Raw genomic sequence first — 27,500 nt, forward strand, 5'->3', positions numbered from 1 at the left:
AGGTAACAGGTAACACAATGTGAACAGGTGTAACAGGGAACACAATGGGAACAGGTGTAACAGGTAACAGGTAACACAATGTGAACAGGTGTAACAGGGAACACAATGGGAACAGGTGTAACAGGTAACAGGTAACACAATGTGAACAGGTGTAACAGGGAACACAATGGGAACAGGTGTAACAGGTAACAGGTAACACAATGGGAACAGGTGTAACAGGTAACACAATGTGAACAGGTGTAACAGGGAACACAATGGGAACAGGTGTAACAGGTCCTCTATAGTAGGTTAACACTCACGTTAGTTTCTCCAGTTTGCAGTGGGGATTCTTGAGGAGCTCTGAGAGATGCTGAACTCCTGCGTCATGTAGCGTGTTCTCACTCAGGTCCAGCTCCGTCAGACTGCAGCAGGTCGAACCGCCAGCTGACGCTAAAGCAGCGCAACTCCTCTCTGAGAGAGAACAACCACTCAGCCTGGAGAAACAGATGGGTACATGTGATTATCACACTCACACACACACACACACACACACACACAAACGTTAGTATTGGGCTTAAATACATCAGCACATTTCATTTTGATTTAATCACTTTTAATGGCATTTACAAACGGAAGTTTGGGAGGAGCATGACGGAATTGGCCACGCCTCCTTCAATCAGACAGGTTACTTATTCGCAGTCTGCCTCTATCTGCCGAAGTTGCAGCATCGGCGTCACTCCGCTTGCAAGGAGAGCTACTCTGCGGACCATATTTTAATTAGAGCAGAGTTGGATGTAGGATCGATTGCCCTCGTTTCGCAAGGAAAGCAGACCTACGTCGCCTTCTCCATCAATCAGTTGATCTTTCCTCTCCTCCTACGCCGATCAACCGAGCACCAGCGCCGCAGTGCAGAGCTCCGTTCCTCCGGCGTCTCCCCCTCTGTTCATGCAACACGTTTTCAACTCCGCAGCCCACTACCGTGTCTTCCGCTACTGCGGCCTCTTTCTCTATTCCTAAACAGCTTTCCCCCTGCTCACTCAACTCCGCAAGTTATGGCAGCCCGCGTGCAGCCCACTACCGTGTCTTCCGCTACTGCGGCCTCTTTCTCTTTCCAGCTAATCAACCCTCGCCACTTTTCTCTTTGCCTACCCAGGGTGCTACACAACCTCCTCCCCCTTCCCCCGTAGCGACCGCGTCGCTACCCTTTCCTTTCCCCCATCATCTCCCGCTGGCGCGAACCGCGTTCCAGCCCACGTTTTTCCCCAGCCAGGGACCCTGGTTCTCCCTCCCCCCTCTTTCCCTGGATTGGTGCCACCACTCTATAGGCTACCGTATCGGCACCTCATCTGAGACCATGTCTACATGAAATAGTAATAGGCCTACAATATAATATAAGGCAGCTGATACACACACACCAGTGTTTCCCATACATTGACTTATTTGTGGCGGCCCACCACAATATCAACATTGACCACCACACAATGATTTTCCTGGTTGTACTAAATTGTGCTTAAATCTGGTTAGAATCATAACCACACTGCACTAATTTGTTAAAAACTGTTGCATTCAGATTAATTCTGCAAACCTACCACCACAAATAGAATTCCATTCTGTGGGAAACACTGGGAGCTATTGCTGTCACTTATTGCCAAGAGGGCAAGGGAGGAATTTCTCTCCTTTAAATGTCTGGGAGTTTTTTCGCCTTCCTCTGTGTTCATTGAGTGTCAGCATATTAAAGCCCTTCCCTAGCTGACCAAGGGAGCACCTGCACCTGCGTGTAGCTCTGCTCCGTTACTTCCCTAGCTGACCAAGGGAGCACCTGCACCTGCGTGTAGCTCTGCCCTGTTCCTCGGAATCCTCTCTAATAATGTGTTGCTGCTCATCACTTCTCTTGCCGTTATAGCTACTGCAGTTAGCTACAGCAGCCTATTTTAATTGCTTAGGCCTTACTAGCCTACTAAACATTGGGGTGCATTAGATGTTGAACTTCACAACCGCGTGTGTTTGGGCTGTCATTTTCAACATCTACTCTCTCCTGCAGCCCTCTATACAATTTGGATAATTATTTTTCCATCGCATGGAAAGATCCCCCCTCCAGACTATGGACGCTCCGTTACTTGCTTCTGGTTTCAAACGCAGCTCAACGCTGTTCTAACGCCAGCTCAACGCTGTTCTAATGCAAATCGGAATCCCAGCAGGCCGTTACTCATTATTTTATGGTGCAGCCACCAACGCAGCAAATAATGGCCTGTCCGATCAAGCACTCAAAACTCTTGGCCTGTGGTCCTCCGTGGACGCCTATCACTCTTATGTCAGATCAAGTCTCTCTGATCACACAAACACACACACACACACACACACACACACTCACACTCACACTCACACTCATGTCTGATCTGAGGGAATTAGCGCACCTCGCACTCTCCCGTCGAATTTGTTCGCGTGGTCCTGGCTATAGGGTCCCTCATCTTTAACACATTTTTTGGGGTGTATGGCGGAATCCTGCACGACTCCTGCCTGTGCAGTTGACTCCTGCACGATCCCGCAAATCACTTCAGGACCCTGGCCAGAGACTTCGCCAAACATGCTTTTCTATTATGCTATTATATCTGTTTGCAAATTACGGAATGTGAACTAGTGAATTGTTTGTATAAGTGTCCACCATAAAAATAATGACTGGGAGAATCTTTTGTCATTTTTAAAAAGGTGATGAGTTGTTGTGGTAGTGGTGTGTTCCCTCACGTTAGTTTCTCCAGGTTGCAGTGGGGATTCTTGAGGAGCTCTGAGAGGTGCTGAACACACACACACTCACACACACACTCACTCACACACACACACACACACACACTCACACACACACACACACACACACACTCACACACACACTCACGTTGGTTTCTCCAGGTTGCAGTGGGGATTCTTGAGGAGCTCTGAGAGATGCTGAACTCCTGCGTCATGTAGCGTGTTCTCACTCAGGTCCAGCTCCGTCAGACTGCAGCAGGTCGAACCGCCAGCTGACACTAAAGCAGCGCAACTTTTCTCTGAGAGAGAACAACCACTCAGCCTGGAGAAACACACACACACACCTGATTATCACACTCACACACACACACACACAGCTCTGTGAGGTGCTGAACACTCACACACACACACAGACACACACACACACACACAAACACACATTAGTTTCTCCAGGTTGCAGTGGGGATTCCTGAGGAGCTCTGTGAGGTGCTGAACTCACACACACACACACACACACACACACACACACACACTCACGTTAGTTTCTCCAGGTTGCAGTGGGGATTCCTGAGGAGCTCTGTGAGGTGCTGAACTCCTGCGTCATTGACTGCATTGCCACTCAGGTGCAGCTCCTTCAGACTGCAGCAGGTCGACGCTAAAGCAGCACAACTCTCCTCTGAGAGAGAACACCAACTCAGCCTGGAGAAACAGAACAACACATCTGATGATCACCCTCGCCAAACAATACACACAGACACACACACACACAGACACACACACACACACACACACTCAAACACACACACACTCACATACCCCTAACCAAACAACACACACAAACACACGCAAACAAACACACACTACACACACTCACATACCCCTAACCAAACAACACACACAAACACACACACTACACACACTCACATACCCCTAACCAAACAACACACACAAACACACGCAAACAAACACACACTACACACACTCACATACCCCTAACCAAACAACACACACAAACACACACACTACACACACTACACACACTCACATACCCCTAACCAAACAACACACACAAACACACGCAAACAAACACACACTACACACACTCACATACCCCTAACCAAACAATACACACAAACAAACACACACACTACACACACTCACACACCCCTAACCAAACAACACACACAAACAAACACACACAAACACACACACTACACACACTCACACACCCCTAACCAAACAACACACACAAACAAACACACACAAACACACACACTACACACACTCACATACCCCTAACCAAACAAACACACAAACAAACACACACTACACACACTCACATACCCCTAACCAAACAACACACACAAACAAACACACACAAACACACACACACACTACACACACTCACATACCGCTAACCAAACAAACACACTCAAAAAAACACACAAAAACACACACTACACACACTCACATACCCCTAACCAAACAACACACACAAACACACACACTACACACACTCACATACCCCTAACCAAACAAACACACATGTACACCACCCACAACACACACCAACCCGTACAACACACACATACACACCCCTACCCATACAACACACACGTACACATACGTACACACACCCAGCTAGTGGTCGTTTAGTCGGTAAGGCACGAGTGAGTTTTAAACGCTAGTGGTCATTTAGTCGGTAAGGCACGAGTGAGTTTTAAACGCTAGTGGTCATTTAGTCGGTAAGGCACGAGTGAGTTTTAAACGCTAGTGGTCATTTAGTCAGTAAGGCACGAGTGAGTTTTAAACGCTAGTGGTCATTTAGTCAGTAAGGCACGAGTGAGTTTTAAACGCTAGTGGTCATTTAGTCAGTAAGGCACGAGTGAGTTTTAAACGCTAGTGGTCATTTAGTCAGTAAGGCACGAGTGAGTTTTAAACGCTAGTGGTCATTTAGTCAGTAAGGCACGAGTGAGTTTTAAACGCTAGTGGTCATTTAGTCAGTAAGGCACGAGTGAGTTTTAAACGCTAGTGGTCATTTAGTCAGTAAGGCACGAGTGAGTTTTAAACGCTAGTGGTCATTTAGTCAGTAAGGCACGAGTGAGTTTTAAACGCTAGTGGTCATTTAGTCAGTAAGGCACGAGTGAGTTTTAAACGCTAGTGGTCATTTAGTCAGTAAGGCACGAGTGAGTTTTAAACGCTAGTGGTCATTTAGTCAGTAAGGCACGAGTGAGTTTTAAACGCTAGTGGTCATTTAGTCAGTAAGGCACGAGTGAGTTTTAAACGCTAGTGGTCATTTAGTCAGTAAGGCACGAGTGAGTTTTAAACGCTAGTGGTCATTTAGTCAGTAAGGCACGAGTGAACACTAGTTTCTCCAGTTTGCAGTGGGGATTGAGGAGAGGCTGTGAGAGATGCTGAACTCCTGCATCATGAAGCTCATTACACACACATTCACACACACACTCATACTCTCATACATACACACATGCATACACACACATACACACACACACACACACACTCACACTAGTTTCTCCAGTTTGCAGTGGGGATTGAGGAGGGGCTCTGAAAGATGCTGAACTCCTGCGTCATGAAGCTCGTTCCCCATGAGGTCCAGCTCCTTCAGAGAGCAGGAGGCCGAGCTGAGAGCTAGCGCTAAATAAGAACAGCTCTGCTCTGTGAGGGAGCACCCCTCCAGCCTGGGACAAACAGAATGATACAGCGTTAGGATTGTGCACGCACGCACGCACGCACAAACACAAAAAAACACACACACATATACATTTGTGAGATCCACAACACACACACACACACGGGCGGACATGGACACACACTCACACACACACACACACACAGACACACACACAGACACACACACACACACACACAGACACACACACACACACACACGCACACACACACACACACACACACATACACACACTCAGGGCCAGATGTACGTACATTTGCGAACGTAGCATTGCGCCATGACCAACCCGCAGAAACCGCACGCTATGACATGACTTATGCTAACGTCGTATTTATCAAACATGCAGTTCATTGGGTACATCTCCGCCATCTACTGCAATTTGCGAACGTTAGCAACTAAACGACAAACTTCAATCACAAGCGCAGTTGAATGAAGTTAACTGATGACAACATTAAAAGGAATCAAGCGTTTAGCGATGCTGATGTCAACCAGCAGGGAGATCATGAAGATCAGTAGTTCTACTCCAACTACTTGTGCACGTAGGCTATGGAAGATTGGTCAAATCTAGCAAGTAGGAAAGTTGAAGTGGATGACGTGAAAGTGAAAGTAAGACATTCGAAAGGCCAACGAAAGTTAAGGTTGCTGGCCCCAGCTGTGGCGCAACTGGCTGGGGCACCTGCACCGTCCTGCAACAACCTGCCCCGTGGTCCAGATCCCACCCCGACTCTCCCACTCACTTCCTGTCATTCTCCACTGTCCTGCCGTGGCCTACTGGTTAGCGCTTTGGACTTGTAACCGGAGGGCTGCCGGTTCGAAACCTGACCAGTATGCACGGCTGAAGTGGCCTTGAGCAAGGCACCTAACCCCTCACTGCTCCCCGAGCGCCGCTGTTGTTGCAGGCAGCTCACTGCGCCGGGATTAGTATGTGCTTCACCTGTGAGCTGAGTGTGTTTCACTAATTCACGGATTGGGATAAATGCAGAGACCAAATTTCCCTCACGGGATCAAAAGAGTATATACTTATACTAACTACTATATACATTCTATTTACTTATACTTATACAGTAAAGGCATAAAAAATATTTACTTAAAAAAAAGTTTAGGTTGCTTTTGATATAGTACAAAGATGCAAAACTGGTGCTCTAAATATTCTGTTGTCTTTGAAAGGTTCTCTTATTGACGCATTTCACCGTAAACCGCATTAACACCTACAGAGAGAATTAACACCTACAGAGCTTTTACAAGGCGGAAATATTTAGGCGCAAAATAGAAGTAGGCTTTCATGGGCAGTTATCGTACATACAGGGGAATACTAGCCTGACGTAGCCATACTCAATTCTAGTCAGAATATGAGTCTGATACTGCTCCATTAGGACGTAATTATGGGGCGTGTTTCTACCGATACAGGGGGGGAATGCCTCTGCACTCAATTAGATAGACCTAACCAATCAGAGCAACAAAATAGCTTACCGTGAGGTGTAAGAAGAAAACACAGGAATCATCCTTCTTCTCCACAAATGCCTTAACATTGTTTTCTGGTCTTTTGTAAAAGTTAGTGCCGTAAATAACTCCTAGCCTACAACAGTCATTAGCGAAATCTAAGAGATAGGCCTACGTAGTAGGGTAGGCTATTAGGAAAAAACTGATAGCCTAATATCCCCTCCGTTTTTTAAAAATAATTCTGTTGAACACTGATATGCTACAAACATGTTAAACAGCTGGGAAAGGCTGTCGCAAATCCCTCGAACAGGTGGTCAATCAGAGATTTCAAACAAACGAGGGAACATGTCACAATGCAACAGCGCTGTTTTCCCTTGATGAAAGTGAAACCACGAGTTTTCCCACATCTCAACTTTGGCCAAAGTCTTCCGAAATAATCGTTTTCAGTGATAAAACCTCATTAAATAATATGCATTTTCCATATGGGGTCTTAAAAGCCATGTCACCTTCTAGAAAGTTAAGCATTTTTGCATTTTTGTTTCAAATATAAGCCTAAGCGTGCTCAGATGACGTGATAGACCAGGCGCTGTTGCTCACCTGTCCATCATCGAAAAGCCCAATTTGATTGGTCCGCCTGATCTAGGGTGCGCATACTTGCTCCACAATGGAGCAATGCCAGACCGAACTTCCCGACCTCAAATGTTGTGGGCGGGACTAAGTTCGGACTGGCACCCAGGCTAGGGGAATACCTAATTAGACACATGTTACGCTTCTCCTCCCATCTTTTTACACAAAACTCCCACTTTCCCCTGACCCTCCTCTGAATGCATATGCATGAGACGGAAAAGCGCAATTTGCCATTTTCAGCTCCTGCGACAGGCAATCTGGGCTTTTACCTCACGGTGTGTTTCCACACACCGAAATTTCGCATCGCTCTCATTGAGGTTGAATGGAGACGAAATTCGCTCTGGTTGGGCGAAATGAAAGCGAATCGCCGAGGCAGGCGAAACAAAGTTGGCGAAAGTTTACCTTTATTTAAATGAGGACCATTCGAGAACCAATCAGGTCCGCGTGTTTGTGTTTGGAGGCGGGAGTTACAAAAATGTCTGACAAATATGGCGGAGACTACCTGAGCTGTAACACAAAAATTTGTATGTGCTTAAAATGTTTCTACACGAACGTTGGCACTTGTATCAACACGAATTGCGGTTTATATGACACACAAACTTAGTCAGAGAACATACACTACTAAATAGACCACTATATATGTTAGTTTAAACACTCAAACTTTTTAGCTAGCTGACAGGCGAACTGCTAGTATGTTTGTACATTGGATTGCATTGTAAACCTAGCTAGACAGCTAGGCTACATGCTGAAACACAGGTATGAAATATATTATGTCTTATTGACCTTGTTGTTTCTATGAACAAGAATTGTTGTTTATAGGCAACATGACTTAGTCGAGGCATGAAGACCCCTGGATTTCTTCATTAACCCTTAGAACCCTAAGCTGTTTTTAGGGCATTTTCACTACCTTTATTCATAAGGATTTAATCTGGTCATTGTAAGTGCCACACACATATATTATATATTGTTTTTTTCAGGAGAGTCTAGGCTATTCAGATCATTTCATGTATTGATACTAGCATTGATTTTATTTAGATTTTTAAAGAATTAAAATATAAAAAGTGTATTATAAAAATTCTTATATTTCGACATGTATCTCACCACAGCAAGCTCACAGCTCTACATGCATTTCATGTGTGTGTAGGGCAGACTGTCCTGAATCGGGCAATATAATTGCCATGTTGGAGGGACACTCTGGGGCTGAGCAATTTACAGAAATATTTGCTGTGTGATTTACGGAAATAAATGCCATTTTTTATTTAGTGATGAAAAATGACCTTTCTGCGCTCCATATCTGTGACACGAACTGATCTGACCTGACTTGACCCGAGGTTGCGTGTTAGCCTGCGTGCCTGTGTGTATGCAGTCATAATAATTCTCAACTTTTTACTGCATTGCCATGAACAAGGTAAAGGCAAAAAAGGTGTTTATTTGTTGAACAAATTGGGATGCAATGTGAGCCTTGAATTGGATGCCATGCAGGAATTTGCTAGGATCTCAAAACCGGAATATGAACATGCTTTGCCATAGAGAAACACATGATAGCATTGGATTATAAACATGCTTTGCCACAAGAACAGACAAAAACGTGGGGTAAGTCCAGCTATATGAAGTTATTATTTTGCTGTCACTTCGTCTGTTTTATAACCCAGAAGGATGTACTTGGTATCAAATGATGGCTCTGAGTCTCCTCTTTCATCTGACATGCGGCGATCACGGGTCCGCGAGTAATTCAAACGAGAGTAATGAGTGTGCAGCGTTGGTTTGTGTACATGACGTTATTATTTTGCATTCACTTCGTCTGGTTTTATAAGCCAGAAGGATTGATAAACATGGTACCAATGGATAGCCCTGTGCCCCCTCTTTCATCTGATATGCTTGCCATATCGATGTGATCACGGTTTCGCGAGTAATTCAAACTAGAGTAATGTGTGTGCAGGTGAACGCAGAGAAGTATAGACTGTAAATATGATGCAATTTGATTTAATTTCATGATTTTTTTTTATTTTCATACTTGATCGTACAGACAAGTGTGTAGTCTCGTTGGAAAGCCCCACTTCTGCTCTGTCGTGCAATAAAGGTTTCATCTCGCTGCGATGAACCGTTCTGGAGCAATGTAACAGAGAAGAAAGGGTGTGTTTTTTGACGCACTTTGCGTCAATCGGGTTCTAAGAGTTAAGTACTTAAATGTTTGAATTAGCTGATTAGCCTAATTAGCTCGCTTGCCACCACTGGCTGGACACAAAAGGTTAGCGGTTTGGCCGTCACGCCCCCGATGCGAATTTTCGCTTTGCGAGGTGTTTCACTGTGTTTCACGGGGAAACCCACCGTCAGTGCGACCGGTTTGTGCGTACCTCGCCATTTTCTTATGCGCAACAAATACGCCTGAAGTGGGCACGACAGCGTTAGTACATCTGGCCCTGAGACACACACACACACACACACACACACACTCACACACACACACACACACACACACACACACACACTCACATTAGTGTCTCCAGTTTACAGTGGGGATTCTGGAGCATGTGGGAGAGGTGCTGAGCTCCTGTGTCGTGCAGGCTGTTCTCACTCAGGTCCAGCTCCGTCAGACTGCAGGAGGAGTGGGCAGCAGCATACGCTAGAGCAGCACAACTCTTCTCTGTGAGGGAGCAACAATACAGCCTGCAGAAACACACACACACACATCTGATCATCACACAACACACACACACACAACAATACAGCCTGCAGAAACACACACACACACACACATCTGATCATCACACAACACACACACAACAATACAGCCTGCAGAAACACACACACACACACCAGAGGAGGCTCCTTCATTGAGGAAAGGGAGGAAGAGAGAAAAGAGATGGATGAAGAGAGAAAAGAAACGGATGAAGAGAGAAAAGAGACAGATGAAGAGAGAAAAGAGACAGATGAAGAGGTGATATTCAAACTGGCGAAACTGGCTTTCCAACAGCTGGAGAAAGGCAATCTGATCTTCTATGAGGAAGACCTGAGAGAGTGTGGCATTGACGTCACAGAAGCATTTATTTTTTTTAAGAAAAATAAAAAATATATAAAGTGAATTACTATTCTGATGAATTACTGTTAATATATTACTATTTGAACACTTTAAATGAACAAAATCGTTACCCTAGGTCAAAATGCCAACAGCACCCCTTATCGCAATTGAAAATTACTGTATGGAGGAGCTTCCTCCTCAAGCCCCTCATTGAAGTCCATTATAAACGGCTCTGACCCCAGCGGCTCGTGAATCACGTCGTTTTCAATGGCCAAGGGAGGAAGCTCCTCCGTACAGTAATTTTCAATTGCGATAGGGGGTGCTGTTTTTAGCGGCAACGGTGAACTAATGAGCAGCTAGCTGCTCTGCAAGCAAGAACGTTATCTGCAGTCATACAACTAAGAATCTTGTGTTGAACGGAAAGCTTGTTTTTTTGCTCCTGAAATAAACAGTACAATGGAATCAGAGGGCAAAGTCCATCTTTTATACATTCAAATACAGTGCAAAAGTTAGGATCAAAGCAGGAAGACCAGATCCAAAAATGAAGGATGGTAAGGCTAGTGTAGGCTACTGAATGCTACGTAGGCTAGTATGACAAATAGCCTACTCGTGACTAACTGGTAACGTTAGCACTGGTCTGTCACAAACGTGGACAGTTCAGGGATTTGGTGATAAAAACATTTTCGGATAGTTATGCGTTGTTATAATCATCCAAGTTATGCCTCAACTAAACAATTGTTAAATGATGTTCTTGTTGTTAATATGCTCTTGTTTTCACGGTTCTAACTGTATCTTTGGATGGTTATTTGTTAATGAATGTTTCAGACCATGATGCATTCCTTTAATGACGTCTTCAATAACATTTGCCTTTCGAGTATAAATTCCCACTTAGCTATTACAACCTTTAAATAATAGCAATTTGGCTTTAAAAACATTAGCATGTTACAAATAACCACTTTTAAGGTCTATTTTTAATGGTCAATAGTTACATGGTTTTATAAAACAACTGTCTATTTTTAGTATTATAGACTTTTTTGCAAATGTATTACATTGAGCAAAACCTCCAGACTTTTCATAATTTTGCACATCAGGAAAACAGTGTTTCATAACTAGACCTACATATCTTCCTTGACTTCCCAGACCTAAATTTACATTTATTTACATTTACATTTATTAATTTAGCACTATTATCCAAAGTGACTTGTATATTTAAATTATATTACAAAGTCTATTGTCCCTGGAGGAGTTTGGGGTTAAGTGCCTTGCTCAAATGCACAATGGTGGAAGCCAAGAATTGAACCCACAACTTTTCTGGCTACTGCATGCTAGCCTAGCTCCTTAGGTCAGACCCCCCCCCCCACCTAAGAATGTCTGAACAGCATTTATTGCACAACATTGCCAGTTAAAATGCTACATAGTACATTCTGCTGCTATAAATGTGTTTTAGGTAGGTGGCCTATATACTCGTTCACATATGCCACCAACACCATCACAAACTTACATTGGCCACTAACACCAATCAAGCGGACATTTCTTCCTCCGTTATTTTTTTAACCACCAGCCGCCACTGACACACACACACACACACTTTTTACTTACACAGCTGATGTGCACGTCGTGACCACACACTAGAGCCCGACCGATCTATCGGCGGGCCGATATTATCGGCCGATATTAGGCATTTTCCAAACTATCGGTATCGGCATTTATAATGGCCGATAAATGAATATTTTAAAAATTAAATAAAAACGGACGAAACACCCTTCAACCATGTCATGAGTGTTGGCGTTGTATAGTTTGTCCTCCAGAGGGCACTCTACACCGTCCCTGCTGGCAACACTCGTGTATAACGCGCCACACATCCTGCAACCTGCTGATCCAGCCAGAGTTGGGCAGAGAGAAAGTTATCCGCGAGTGAGATCATCAGTGAAGTGTGTTCATGGTGATTTGGTCACGAGACATACATTGCTTGAAATAACAATTAAAAGAACATCCCCATCAGTTCTCTTAACTCAAATAAGCATGACAAAATTCGTGAAAACAATGTCCAGTTTTGCTGCTGTTAAATAAGCCGAGAGTGAAGCGGAATTAGCTAGTAATTACGTTACGTTGTTACAGTGTAGTTGACTGTCTGTCCTTTTAACTTTTGACAATGTGACTGAAGATGTATTTCTTTAATAGCGTGACAGTTATAGCAGTGAGACGTATCATCTCTCCCCGGCCTGTTATTTTGAAAGTGTATGTTTTACAATTTGCAGTATGACGTTATCCATTGCTAAATTAGTGCTCATCATAGACTAGCTAACCACAAAGCTAGCTAATGCTATGAATATCAGTGGAAGACCGCTAACGTTAACATTAATGAGCTTGGAAACCAAAACGAACTTATTCTGCCTAAATAAAGTAATGATTTATTACTAGTATATCTGTAGTTACAGTCCCTGCATTGTAAAATGTAAATTAGACGTGAGAGGAGTGAACATTTAGACATAGAGAAAAAGTATCAAACGTAGCTTGTGCAAAACGTAGCTTGTGCATAAAAGTTAGCTTTTCTTTTACACGTGTGTGAAATCCAATGACGCCAAGTGTGCGCTTCAGACTGTTGTTCAGCCGCAGCAGAGTTACATAATGGATTTAGATCACTAAATAGTAGGTTTTAGAAGACAGGCAGCAACAGATGATTGAAAATGGTTTGATGTAGCTTGATGGAAATAATTTTAAAAGTGCAGGTAAAGGAATAAGCAAGCTGACATTGTAATTATAAGGTAGCTTATAAGGCAATAGGGACTAATTATTACACACGCACACTCAAACATTTAAGAGTGACCCTTATCTTGTTTAATGATAATACAAATGATGATGATAGTAATAATGTCATCATTATTTTTTGTAATTGTTAAGTCTTAGTTCAAAGTTATATTTATGAAACTTGTTAAGTTTCTATTTTTATACATTTTATTTATCAGAACTTTAATATATTTCGATGTTCCTCTGTTCCACTGTGACAATATTATTGAAAAATTTAACACGTTTTTGAAATGCATTATCATATTATTTTAGTCAATACTCATAAATAACTACAAATAACTAATGTTAGGGAAATCTGTTAATGATTTGTTGCGCGTTTCTGAAAAAAAATATATATATCGGCCGATATATCGGAATATCGGATTTTTAAATTAACAAATATTTGTATCGGTATCGGCCTTCAAAATCCTTTATCGGTCGGGCTCTACCACACACACACACACACACACACACACACACACACACACACACACTTTTCTTACACAGCTGATGTGGATGTCGTGACCACTGGCAGCAGCTCCTGAAGAACTTCATCTGGACTGAGGAGTTCAGTCTGATCTTCCTCTGGTGTCGTTATGTACTTCTGCAGGTCAAACTCATCCAGCTGCTCCTCCGACATCTTAAGCTCAAATCTGCTCGTTCCCCACGGGCCTGGTAAGAGCATGTCTACACACAGAGTTCCTGAGCTCCTGTCAATCAGCTCTACCAGAGCATGGACATTCAGCTCATTCAGACAGCAGAACAGGTTGATACTTCTGTTTAAAAAATCTTGATCTGTGATCTTCTGTTTGATGTACTGGACTGTTTCCTCTGAGCTATCTGATTGGCTACTGCTCTGTGGCAGTAGGTGCTTTAAGAGATTCTGATTGGACTCCAGTGAGAGGCCCAGAAGGAAGCGGAGGAAAAGGTCCAGGTGTCCATTCTCACTCTGTAAGGACAGGTCCACTGCAGTCTTGTGTAGGTCATGAAGTGTTGCAGCTCTGAACAGAGCAGAGAGCTGAGAGGTTTGCTGTTGGTCAGGCATGTTTCTCTGTCTGTTGCTGAAGCAGAGGAACACATACAGAGCTGCAAGAAACTCCTGGATGCTCAGATGCACAAAGCTGAACACCTTCCCCTGGTACAGCCCAGCCTCCTCTCTGAAGATCTGAGTACACACTCCTGAGTACACTGATGCTTCTGTGACGTCAATGCCACACTCTCTCAGGTCTTCCTCATAGAAGATCAGATTGCCTTTCTCCAGCTGTTGGAAAGCCAGTTTCGCCAGTTTGAATATCACCTCTTCATCTGTCTCTTTTCTCTCTTCATCCGTTTCTTTTCTCTCTTCATCCATCTCTTTTCTCTCTTCATCCATCTCTTTTCTCTCTTCATCTCTCTCTTTTCTCTCTGTGTACTTTTCTTCTTTGGTGCTTGTCTGAATAATCAGGAAGTTGATGTATACTTGAGTGAGAGTCCTGGGCAGTCCTATTTGGTCCGATTCCCTGTATAGACTCTCTGCCACACTGGCTGTGATCCAGCAGAAGACTGGAATGTGGCACATGATGTAGAGGCTCCTGGATGACTTCAGGTGTGTGATGGTTGTGCTGGCCAGGTTCTCATCGCTGATTCTCTTCCTGAAGTACTCCTCCTTCTGTGGGTTGCTGAATCCCCATATTTCGGTCACCTGGTCCACACATTCAGGAGGGATCTGATTGGCTGCTGCTGGTCGGGTGGTGATCCAAAGGAGAGCAGAAGGAAGCAGATTCCCCTTGATGAGGTTTGTCAGCAGCACGTCCACTGAGGCTGGCTCTGTCACATCACAACACCTCGGGTTGGAGAGGAAATCTAGAGGGAGTCGACACTCATCCAGACCATCAAAAATGAACATGACCCTGTGCTCTGAACTGGAGAAGATTCTGGAATTAGTTATTTCTAAGAAAAAAGTCTGAATAAGCTCTATCAAACTGAGTTTCTCCTCCTTCATCAGGTTCAGCTCCCGGAAAGGAAGAGGAAATATGAAGTGGACTTCCTGATTGGCTGTTCCTTCAGCCCAGTCCAGAATGAACTTCTGCACAGAGACAGTTTTCCCAATGCCAGCCACTCCCTTTGTCAGCACTGTTCTAAGGGGTTTGTGTTGTCCAGATAACGGTTTAAAGATGCATTTGATTGGTTTGCCTTCTGCTGGTTCTCTCCAGAATGCCCTCTCTATCTGTCTGACCTCATGTTCATAACTGACCCCTCCTCCTCCTCCCCCCTCTGTGACGTAGAGGTCTGTGTAGATCTCTTGGAGGAGTCGGGGGTCTCCCTGATTTGGTACTCCCTCAACCAGCTGCTGAAGCTTGCTCTTCAGAGTGGATCTGAGTTTCTCATGGATCTCTGCCTCCTCTGGTGTCCATCTGGATCAATGACAGAATCACACAAAACACACACATGAACATCATCATAGAACACCTGGGGAGAATGACACACTCATGAACATCATCATAGAACACCTGGGGAGAATGACACACTCATGAACATCATCATAGAACACCTGGGGAGAATGACACACTCATGAACATCATCATAGAACACCTGGGGAGAATGACACACTCATGAACATCATCATAGAACACCTGGGAAGAATGACACACAATAATAATAATTGTTATGATGTCTGTTGTCATTATTCCTTAAATGGTGACTATCATCATCATTGAACTCATTTAAGGGATAATGACAACAAAACATCATAACAATCCTACAATATTCCTACTATATTCCTACAATATTCCTACTATATTCCGAGTTTATTTCTCTCATAAACACAACGGCCGATCACCATCATAGAGGTCATTTAATGACACTGACAGACACAGAAAATGATGACTACAGACACAGAAACCGATGATTACAGACACAGAGACTGATAATTACAGACACAGAAACTGTCTGATGATTACAGACACAGACACAGAGACTGATTATTACAGACACAGAGACTGATGATTACAGACGCCGAAACTGTCTGATGATTACAGACGCAGACACAGAGACTGATGATTACAGACACAGAGACTGATTATTACAGACGCAGAAACTGTCTGATAATTACAGATGCAGACATAGAGACTGATGATCACAGACACAGAGACTGATGATTACAGACGCTGACACAGAGGCAACAATATGTAACTCTTCCCTGGCACAAGAGAAGGAGGCCTTGAAATGGGTTTCAGAAACAATTGTGACATATTGGAGTCCGATAATCCCACCTGTTCTCAGACGGAGGATCACTCTCCCGGAGTGCTGAAGGCAGATCCATGGAGTCCTCTCTCTTCACCAACACACACCAGAGATCACCAACACACACCCACCAACACACCAGAGATCACCAACACACTGCTGGAGAATAAGATGTCTTCAAAATCACCAACACACACCAGAAATCACCAACACACACCAGAGATCACCAACACACACCCACCAACACACCAGAGATCACCAACACACACCAGAAATCACCAACACACACCCACCAACACACAGAGATCACCAACACACACCAGAAATCACCAACAACACACAGAGATCACCAACACACACCCACCAACACACCAGAGATCACCAACACACACCAGAAATCACCAACACACCAGAAATCACCAACACACCAGAGATCACCAACAACACACAGAGATCACCAACACACACCCAACAACACACAGATCACCAACAACACACAGAGATCACCAACACACACCCAACAACACACAGATCACCAACAACACACAGAGATCACCAACACACACCCAACAACACACAGATCACCAACAACACAGAGATCACCAACACACACCCAACAACACACAGATCACCAATAACACAGAGATCACCAACACACAGAGATCACCAACACACACCCAACAACACACAGATCACCAACAACACACAGAGATCACCAACACACAGAGATCACCAACACACACCCAACAACACACAGATCACCAACACACCAGAGATCACCAACACACACCCAACAACACACAGATCACCAACAACACACAGAGATCACCAACACACAGCAGAGCATGAAGTCAAAACCACAGGCCTGTTATACATACTGTTACCACAATATAAAACACACACACACACACTGCATCTCGGGCCTAATGGCGCGTTCCAGAGCCCATCCAAATCAGTGGAACGTGGGAATTATGCTGCCTCCAACTAAGAAAAGTGCGCTGGAATGCCTGTCGAAGGCGAACTCAGTATCAGCTTAGCGCGGCGGTCGTCCATGTTTTCTGTTTACATTCCACTTCAATTGCCTGGAACGCTTTGAAGTAGGAGCTAGTATACTTCAGGTAGGATAAGTCCCACGTGCCATTGCTTCGGGCGGGCACTGGAACGCAGCATAATAACTGATGTATGGCCACCAGATGGCGCCATTTCACTGCACTTGACATGACCATAGACAAAGAAAGGGCATGACAGAGCTGCAATTAGGCCAGAAGTGCAGTACAATGGCACCATCTGGTGGCCATAAAATATGTAATGTCTAAATGTGTGTTTAGATGTAGCCTCACTCTCCGATTCTGCGTAACGTTCTTTCTTGAGAGCATATCTCAAAAAGACTCAGTAAACTGGAATGGTCCACATCACGCTTAATAATAGGGCTATTTTTCTTCCAGCCTAGCGTTGCTGCAGTCCATAAATTCAACATAAACACACTCAAGAATCCATCCTGCAGTCCAAAGTCTGTGCACCTGACAAAAAGTATTCCATTAACCGAACGGGAAAGATGCCCCAGTAACTGAATTGAACAAATAAGCTAGATGAAGCTCACCGTGAGTAGGTCAGGCAAACGTCAATACTTCCTTGAATACATGGAGATTCCAGCTCTGGAAGCGGGTGTCTGATCGCACATGGTGCTGTATTTTAGAGTAAAACAATGCTCGAGTAACTTTTTGTGTTCTTAATTAGCAATTGGACTAATGTCAGTATGAGTCTGAAGCCGTTACTGTAAGGGAAAATAACTACATGTGTGTTACTTTTAAAAACGCTGGGTTAATCTGTCCCTTCTGAACAGCAGGTGGCGCCATGCAAAACGTGTTACTTGCAATCTACCAGTAAACAGGAAGTAGAAGAACGGGTGTCTGAGCAAGATGGCGGCGCTCGCAGCGTTGAGGGGTCTGGCGCGGTGTTCTCCGCTCTTTAGGGATGCTTCTCTCTTCCCGCGAGCCGCACGATGCGGTGCCGGTAGATCCCTGTGTTCTGCGGTTCAAGGCAACGGTGAGTTCACCGGACAGGTCCTCTGAAGAGGCGGTTACATCTGCTGACCTTGCAAATGCCCATGCGCACACCCGTAGCGTACACACGCTGAGATTTGTTTCTATCTTCTAAAAGCTAGGCTACACCATGGACGTTATTTCTCTCTCTCTCTCTCTCAATTCAATTCAATTCAATTCAATTCAAGGTTGCTTTATTAGCATGACTGTACAGTGTTCTCTCTCTCTCTCTCTTTCTCTCTCTGTGCATAGATGCTGTGTCCTTTTCGGATCCTGAGGTCCAAGAGTTGCTGAAGAACATGACGGGGTGTGATGTGGAGAAAGTCTTCAGACCAGTCCAGCACGCAGCCCTGAAACCACCTACATACAAACTACTAACAGATCAACAGCTACAGGAGGTACACACACACACACACACACACACACACACACACACACACCAGTTCAGGCCAGCCCTAAAGCCACCTACATCAAGCTGTGTGTGTGTGTGTGTGTATACATATCTGTGTGTATGCGTGTGTGTGTGTGTGTGTGTGTGTGTGTGTGTGTGTGTGTGTGTAGGCAGTGGAGCAGGCACGTCGACAGGCTGAGGAGCTACTCCGGATGCCGCCTGAGCTGGAAGAGCGAGCGCCCATCTCTGACCTTCTATCCCATGATGCAATACTGGAGGGTGCCGATTCCGCCAAACTCATCTTCACCGACATCACACTCAATGTCCCTCACAGGGTAGGTTTCTCGCGTGTGTGTGCGTGCGTGCATGCATGTATTTTATTTAATCCTTATTTTGCCATAAAGGTCCCATTGAGAGACACAATCACTACGTTTTCATGCCGAGAGTAAATGGTTTTGAATCAGTTTATTGGCCAAATTCTGTTTTTGTAGGCATAACTAGGCTATTGTTGATGCATAACATTTCATAACTGTACAGTCTTGAAACAAGCAGTTTCAACAACACTGACAGATGTTGGCATCGCAAAAAACGTTTGATCAGCATTGCCCATCAGATCCAGGGGGTGGGATACTTAAATTGATCACATAGCCTACCGCTGAAAAAACCGTTAGTATCTCCTCGAAGTCTGATGGGCACGACTTCTCTGAATGACAGTCCATTGCGTCGCGTTATTAAGGCTTTGAAGTCGGTGTGTTTAGCTCTTTAGTGATCTTCGCCTTCAATTAGTGGTAAGCTAATAAGCTTACGCTTTTACGTTTTTAAGTCACATATTCAAACACTCTCCTATCGATCTCTTGGAAGCGCCCATGGATTTTCCCTTTTTGTCCGCCGCGAATATATGACAACCCCACACTGCAAAAAACTGCTTATCTAATAAAATCTAATAATAACAATTTTATTGTTTTCAGTATAAAGAGACTTACCTAGCGCCTTCTCGTGAAATCATTTGACTTAATTTAAGAAAAGTTTGACTTGTTTTAAGACATCTCATCCTGAAAACAAGCAAATTTGTCTGCCAGTACGTTAAGTAAATTTGTCTGCCAGTGCGTTAAGTAAATTTGTCTTGATAAGACTCCTTAAACTAAGTCAAAGTCTTCTTAAAACAAGTCAAAATGATCTTTCGAGAGAGCGCTAGGTAAGTCTTTTCATACTAAAAACAATACCAAATAGATTTTTTGATCTTATTATAAGATTATTAACACTTGGTATCGGTATCGAAAGAATAATTTTGGTATTGTGACTACACACACACGCACACACACACACATGCACACACACACACACACCCATGCAATGTAGACTTGTGAGCTGCATATGTGAACACTTGACTCTTAAATCCGATCTTAAGTCCTGCTTAAGTCACACACATGGTGGGTGTGTGTGCGTCTATACCATGTTTATCTTATACCAATGCCATTCAACGTTTAACGTGTGTGTGTGTGTGCGTCCGTCTATACCATGTTTATCTTATACCAATGCCATTCAACGTTTAACGTGTGTGTGTGTGTGTGTGTGTGCGTCCGTCTATACCATGTTTATCTTATACCAATGCCATTTAACGTTTAACGTGTGTGTGTGTGTGTGTGTGTGTGCGTCTATACCATGTTTATCTTATACCAGTGCCATTCAACGTTTAACGTGTGTGTGTGTGTGTGTGTGTGTGTGTGTGTGTGTGTGTGTGTGTGTGTGCGTCTATACCATGTTTATCTTATACCAATGCCATTCAATGTTTAACGTGTGTGTGTGTGTGTGTGTGTGTGTGTGTGTGTGTGTGTGCGTGTCTATACCATGTTTATCTTATACCAGTGCCATTCAACGTTTAACGTGTGTGTGTGTGTGTGTGTGCGTGTGTGCGTGTCTATACCATGTTTATCTTATACCAGTGCCATTCAATGTTTAACGTGTGTGTGTGTGTGTGTGTTCAGGAGCGCTTCATGGTGGTGCGTGAGCCGTCAGGCGCCCTGAGAAAAGCATCATGGGAGGAGCGTGACCGCATTCTGCAGATCTACTTCCCCAAAGACGGCCGCAAGCTCACGCCGCCGGCACTTTTCAAGGAGGACAACCTCAAGGTGTGTGTGTGTGTGTCTGAGTGTGTGTGTCTGACTGTGTGTGTCTGAGTGTGTGTGTGTGCGTGCGGGTGACGAACTACTGTGACAAACTGCTGTGTGTGCGTACGCGTGTGTGTGTGTGTATATGTGTGTATGTGTATGTGTATGTGTGACAGTGTGTGCGTATGGATGTTGTGTGTGTGTGTGTGTGTGTGTGACAGTGTGTGCGTATGGATGTTGTGTGTGTGTGTGTGTGTGTGACAGTGTGTGCGTATGGATGTTGTGTGTGTGTGTGTGTGTGTGTGACAGTGTGTGCGTATGGATGTTGTGTGTGTGTGTGTATGTGTGACAGTGTGTGCGTATGGATGTTGTGTGTGTGTGTGTGTGTGTGACGGTGTGTGCGTATGGATGTTGTGTGTGTGTGTGTATGTGTGACAGTGTGTGCGTATGGATGTTGTGTGTGTGTGTGTATGTGTGACAGTGTGTGCGTATGGATGTTGTGTGTGTGTGTGTATGTGTGACAGTGTGTGCGTATGGATGTTGTGTGTGTGTGTGTATGTGTGACAGTGTGTGCGTATGGATGTTGTGTGTGTGTGTATGTGTGACAGTGTGTGCGTATGGATGTTGTGTGTGTGTGTGTATGTGTGACAGTGTGTGCGTATGGATGTTGTGTGTGTGTGTGTATGTGTGACAGTGTGTGCGTATGGATGTTGTGTGTGTGTGTGTATGTGTGACGGTGTGTGCGTATGGATGTTGTGTGTGTATGTGTGTGTGTGAGTGTGCGAGTATGGATGTGGTGTGTGTATGTGTGTGTGTGTGTGAGTGTGCGAGTATGGATGTTGTGTTTGTGTGTGTGTGAGAGTGCGAGTATGGTTGTGGTGTGTGTATGTGTGTGTGTGAGTGTGCGAGTATGGATGTGGTGTGTGTGTGTGAGAGTGCGAGTATGGATGTTGTGTGTGTATGTGTGTGTGTGTGTGTGTGTGTGTGCGTATAGGTAGCTGTAATTGTCCTCCTCCCCCACAGATGGCGCTGAGTTTGTGTGTGTGTGTGTGTGTGTGTGTGTGTGTGTGTGTGTGTGTGTGTGTGTAACTGTAATCCTCCCCCCCCCCCCCCCCCCACAGATGGCGCTGAGTGTGCGCGTGTGTGTGTGTGTGTGCGTGTGTGTGTGTGTGTAACTGTAATCCCCCCCCCCCCCCCCCACAGATGGCGCTGAGTTTGTGCGTGCGTGTGTGTGTGTAACTGTAAGCAAGTAAGCGCGATGAGCTTGAAGCCAAGATCAGGGAGCATGCGTTCCTCTATACAGACATACAGTAAACCACGTTTAGGCATTTCATATAGCCTAGCCAGGGGCGCCTTAACACCACCTGAGGCCCCTGGGCTATGGAGGTTTTGAGGCCCCTGGGCTATGGAGGTTTTGAGGCCCCTGGGCTATGGAGGTTTTGAGGCCCCTGGGCTATGGAGGTTTTGAGGCCCCTGGGCTATGGAGGTTTTGAGGCCCCTGGGCTATGGAGGTTTTGAGGCCCCCCGTTGCCATTCGCTGGCTGCGCACATATCAACCATCAACTCATGACGCTACCTTTGATACACTTGTTCTATTCGCTACAACCATACAGCGCATACAGCGAAAATCTTATGGAAAAGGCTATAGTCTGCGTGTTTGAACCAGTTTGCATATATTTTGGTTAAAATAAAATAAAACATTTAAAAACGAGTCGACGGTGATCTTTGGCTCTCTGCCGTTTATTGAATTTCAAACGGAAGGGTAAGCTACATATGGAAATGGACAGAACAAACATGCTTAAAATAGCCTGAGGCTATAAGCCAGATAAGCCTTGTATTAAACTTTTTAGAGCCTACACATTTATCAACATTAGAGAGTGTATATGTATTTCAAACAAAATGTCATTGACATTCTGGATAATTCCAGGTTTAAGCTACTATATATATATACTATTGAGGCTACTATAGCCGAAAAAACACGTCTTAAACTTAAACTATTTTGTTTTTATAGAAATCCATTCAATAAAAGTTATAAAAGAAATCCATTCAATAAAAGTTATAAAAGATGTATTAATTTCGGGAATCTATCATAAACAGTGCTGGTTTTAAAAGGTGAATTGATTTCAGGAATCTACTATCATAAACAGTGTGGGATATAAAAGATGAATTAATTTCACTTAGGCCAAGGCTATCAGAAGTGCTTTCTCCGGGTCTTTCTAACTGCAAACTCGTTGATTGTGTCATTAAAGACCACAACCCGAAGAATGTCATACTCGGTGGACATTATGGTGAGATGGTTCAATCTTCCCTGTTGCATGGTTGCTTTTAATGAGGGCCAGTTTGGTGAAAGAGCACTCTCCACTTGCGTTGGTGACTGGTAAGGTTAGGTAAAGGCGTAGTGCTATGTCCATGTTTGGAAACACAGTTTGCATGCCTCTCTTCCTTAGTAGTTTCAGAAGATCGCCTGCCGATGCCGACATGGTTAGGTCTTTTCGCACATACTCTTGAAACTGAATAGCTTCCTCTACAAAGTCTACCTCCAGATCAATGGAATATTTTTCTTGTAGTCTCGATGCTGAGAAACGGAGGTCATGTGAGGACGTTGTCATAAATGTGCTTAAAAAGCCAAAGCTCTCCACTGCGCTGTTGTATGCCTGCTACCTCCTGTCCAGCTCCGCCACCAGCCTGTCAATTACAACATTATAAACACACACAGAAAACTTGCGTCGGCCTGGCAAATGGCAATCTGGCACAGATGACTCGTCGGGCTGTTTCTTCTGTATTTGTATCCGTTGTGTGTCTGCTTTGTAGACATCTGACACTGTTGGGAACATCTTTGAGGCTGCAGTTTCAAAACGATCAAATTGATCGCGTAACCCCGCAACATATTCTCTCAGTGACCGGACCAGGCCTACAGCGTTGCACAAGTCAAGGTTAATTGCCTGTAGAGCAACGCTCACTTTGTGGAAGCGCAGGAGAATTTCATTCCACATATTGCAAAGAAACGCTGTTTCCAGCTTGTCCATTTTTTAATCAGTGTTTCCTCATTTTGTGTTGTTAAGGTCTGATGTGTATCATCAGTGATGACCTGTAAAGATTGCTGGATACCCGCATAATTCAAACACAGGGCTTTGGTGGCATCTGAGTGAGCTGACCATCTTGTATCTGAAATAGGGATGCACCGAATCCAGATTTTTGGGGTTCGGCCGAATACCGAATCCACTGGTTAAGATTCTGCCGAATCCGAAACCGAATACCGAATCCTACTCCATCCTCAGTCCATTAACACTGTAAACACATTTATGAAGTAAATAACATCCACAGCAGTGTATATTTAATTTTATTTTATTTTAACTGCAAATTGAACATGTAGCTCGACTAGAATCACCTTCTTTGGACTGAAAGTACTGCCAAACAACACTTTTTCTGCTCAAGAGTTCCATTTTCACTTTCTCACTCACACAGCCTGAGCTACTGCATTCGAACGGGCCACCTACGTAAACACCTTCCAATAGACCTCTGAAGTTCGCCTACAAAAAAGATCCAAAACGGCCATCTTTGCCCATATAAGGAGATCCGGTTGTTAATTGAAGCTAACTACCTATGGCAAATTGCATTGCAAGTTAGCTCTGGAGTAGCAAACATCTAAGTGTGCCGCCTTCACTTACCGGAGATCACAGTATCCACTCGAAGGCAGAGGACAAAAGTGTGTTCAGGAAAACGTCTGCATTTCAGACTTTTTCATCCCCACGAGACTTAAACAGGTGCGATTATTCAAAATCCCCATGTTATTTTCCCATAGGAAAAATCGCCAGATACCGGATGTCAAAGATGGCAGCTTTTTTGTAGGCGAACTTCAGAGGTCTATAATCAAAGGCGGCGTCATGACGTCGACCAGTGTAGCGCGCATAGTGTAAGCGTAGGGTTCGGTTCGGTGGGGGAAAATTCTAAGGTTCGGCAGAAACCGAACCCCGTCAAAAAATCCAATATTCGGCCGAATCCGAAACCGAATCCTGGATTCGGTGCATCCCTAATCTGAAAGTGATTTCAGAGTTTCAATGCGGCCCTTTTCATTAGCCTGTAAACCAGCGTGATGTTGACTTGGAGAAGAAGTTGAAGAGTAACTGGACAAAACGTAAAAATGTGTCTGTTTCGTCGCAACAGTTCGCGCTATTAATCCCCACCAAGTTTAGCGTGTGCGCGGCACAGGGTATCCACTCTGCCAGTGGGTTTATGTCTTTGATACGGGACTGCAACCCTTTGTATGTACCCGACATGTTGCTTGCGTTGTGGTAGCATTGCCCGCGACAGTTTTTAATGTCAATGTCCAGGTTTTGTAACACACTCAATACAGAGTGTGGGCAGTGATGGGAAAAAATGTTAAAAAACGTTCTTCAATATCTCCCTCTGGGGACACATAACGCATGATAAATGTGAGTTGGTCAATGTGGTTGACATCAGGAGTGGAGTCAACGCTAATAGAAAAGTATTTTGCATCCTTTATACGAGTGACCCTTTCAGCGAGGACTTTTTCTCCCATTAGCTCTATAAACTCCTCACACACGTGAATCGACAAATATGAGGGATTTCCCCTGCCCGCATTTTTATGTGTTTCTATATGTGTTTTAAAGGGACACCAGGCAACGTTTTTGTGTTAATTACTCATCTTCGTAAGTCGGTATATGGTTAAATTACTCATTACAGGGCGAATGAAGACTCTCGCCCGCCCCTACTGCCTGTAGGAAGAATATCCCGCGAAGAATCAGCGAAAACCCTTGACGGAAGATGCAAAGAAAAGGAAAAGAGCTTCAGACCGAGCGAGGGGGAGTTTCGTAGAGAAAAAGCATCAGGCTTGCCTGGTGTCCCTTTAAGGACAGGGTCGAATTCAGCTATAAGCTCCATACTACCCAAGTAGTTACCATTTCGGACATCTCCAAATGTGCTTGTGTGTCCCCTCAGAGGAAGTCCACACTCTGTTAAATGCCTTGTTACAGTGACAACTCTCTGAAGAACGCTAGTGTTAATTGTGTCACCTATTTTTAATTTAGTCTTAGTCTTAGTCTTGTGACAAAATGTCCTTTTTAGTCTTTGTCATATTTAGTCATTCAAATATAATTTTTGTTAGTCAAGTTTTAGTCGACTAAAAGTCTCGTCATTTTAGTCTAGTTTTAGTCAAAAGAAAACTAAAGGTATCTTAGTCTTAGTCAGTTTTAGTCAACACATTTTAGTCTTTTTTTTATAACAAATTATTTCTGATTACCATTTCAGTCAAATAGTGTTTCACACATCTCAATTTTCCAACAATATTGTGTGTCCACAGGGCTACTCGACTGTTATAATTACTCATTCTGATTTTTTCTCAGTCAGTATGTTTACATGCGCAGGTAAGTCGAGCTACAGTTATAGCTCGGCTGGGATTTGACCATAGACAGTAAAAGATTTGACTGGACCACTGTCATATTCGTAGACCAGTGTTTCTCAGTGTGTTCCGGGGATCACTGGTGGTCCGCAAGCTATCCCAAGTGGTCCGCGAGCAGACGTGGTAAAATATAATATAGATGAGTTGTTTGCAATATTGAACCAACTTGTATGTAAAAACAGTTCTGCAACACTGTCAATGTAAGATATGCCAGTTTAAATCATACAGTATGAATCCACACAATAAGCAAAGTGCAAAGACAATAAGCAAGGTGGTTCAGTGAGTAGGCCTATTGTGTAGACTAATTATAGGCTACTGTTGAAGTAGGTCTAATCTTTTTTTTTTTAGCTAGGGTTAGTTAAGTGGTCCTGAAACTGAAAAAGTTTGAGAAACACTATCATAGGCCAAAGTATTAATGTTTTACTCCGCCTCGCTAGATGGCGATATGCGCCCAAACACAACACATTCCCCAAACAGACTCTCCATCTTAGCCATAGCTAACTTGCTAGCGAACTTTCCATATTAGCTTACTTGCTAGCAAACTTTGCATCATCAGTCTAACTAGTTAAATAGTTGACATTACATGATGAACATTTTCGTATGGACATTCTGGGGGATGTTAATTTGTATGAGAGAAGCTTCAACTTCTGGGTATGTAGCATTTTGGCATAAAGCTTAAGTAGTTAGCTTGCTAACTCTGGCAGAAATCTCCAGTGTTATTGTTCCATGTAGTTTTGTGTTGCAGCCACAGGGTTGCAACAACAGCATGTAGACTAGCCTACAGGAAAGCTGTTGCGTATGAACTCATTCGGAATATTTTGAAAATATAACAGCTAGATATTTTGTAGACGAAAATGAAGAGAGATTTTATCTTATTTCATGCAAAACATTTTAGTCTCGTCTTTTTTCATCATGAAAAAAAAGGTCGTTGACGAACATATTTCCTCTTGTCTCGTCTGACGAAATTAACACTAGAAGAACCTGCCTCCAGTACCCGCACTCATCATCAAATTG

General features: G+C 43.9%; 2 protein-coding genes across 2 annotated transcripts in view; one reads left to right on the top strand and one right to left on the bottom strand.

The window, feature by feature from the left end:
* LOC143121433 (protein NLRC3-like) overlaps positions 1–18,335 on the bottom strand; it is a 20,789-nt gene extending 2,454 nt beyond the window's left edge. The window contains exons 1-8 of the mRNA XM_076281792.1: positions 18,127–18,335; positions 16,556–16,685; positions 13,808–15,697; positions 9,992–10,165; positions 5,247–5,420; positions 3,259–3,420; positions 2,870–3,043; positions 300–473 (exon numbers count right to left, since the gene is read on the bottom strand). Coding sequence (XP_076137907.1) covers positions 300–473; positions 2,870–3,043; positions 3,259–3,420; positions 5,247–5,420; positions 9,992–10,165; positions 13,808–15,697; positions 16,556–16,605 — 2,798 coding nt within the window. The 5' untranslated portion in view covers positions 16,606–16,685; positions 18,127–18,335. The remainder of the gene's footprint in view (positions 1–299; positions 474–2,869; positions 3,044–3,258; positions 3,421–5,246; positions 5,421–9,991; positions 10,166–13,807; positions 15,698–16,555; positions 16,686–18,126) is intronic.
* A 100-nt stretch (positions 18,336–18,435) lies between these two features.
* mrps22 (mitochondrial ribosomal protein S22) overlaps positions 18,436–27,500 on the top strand; it is a 13,504-nt gene continuing 4,439 nt past the window's right edge. The window contains exons 1-4 of the mRNA XM_076283029.1: positions 18,436–18,572; positions 18,821–18,966; positions 19,130–19,294; positions 20,945–21,088. Coding sequence (XP_076139144.1) covers positions 18,446–18,572; positions 18,821–18,966; positions 19,130–19,294; positions 20,945–21,088 — 582 coding nt within the window. The 5' untranslated portion in view covers positions 18,436–18,445. The remainder of the gene's footprint in view (positions 18,573–18,820; positions 18,967–19,129; positions 19,295–20,944; positions 21,089–27,500) is intronic.

The sequence above is a fragment of the Alosa pseudoharengus genome, unplaced genomic scaffold (assembly GCF_046254945.1).
Source record: "Alosa pseudoharengus isolate Yale_2024_CS ecotype anadromous, Long Island Sound unplaced genomic scaffold, YU_APseudo_1.1 YU_APseudo_1.1_scf_13, whole genome shotgun sequence".
Classification (NCBI taxonomy): Eukaryota; Metazoa; Chordata; class Actinopteri; order Clupeiformes; family Clupeidae; genus Alosa; species Alosa pseudoharengus.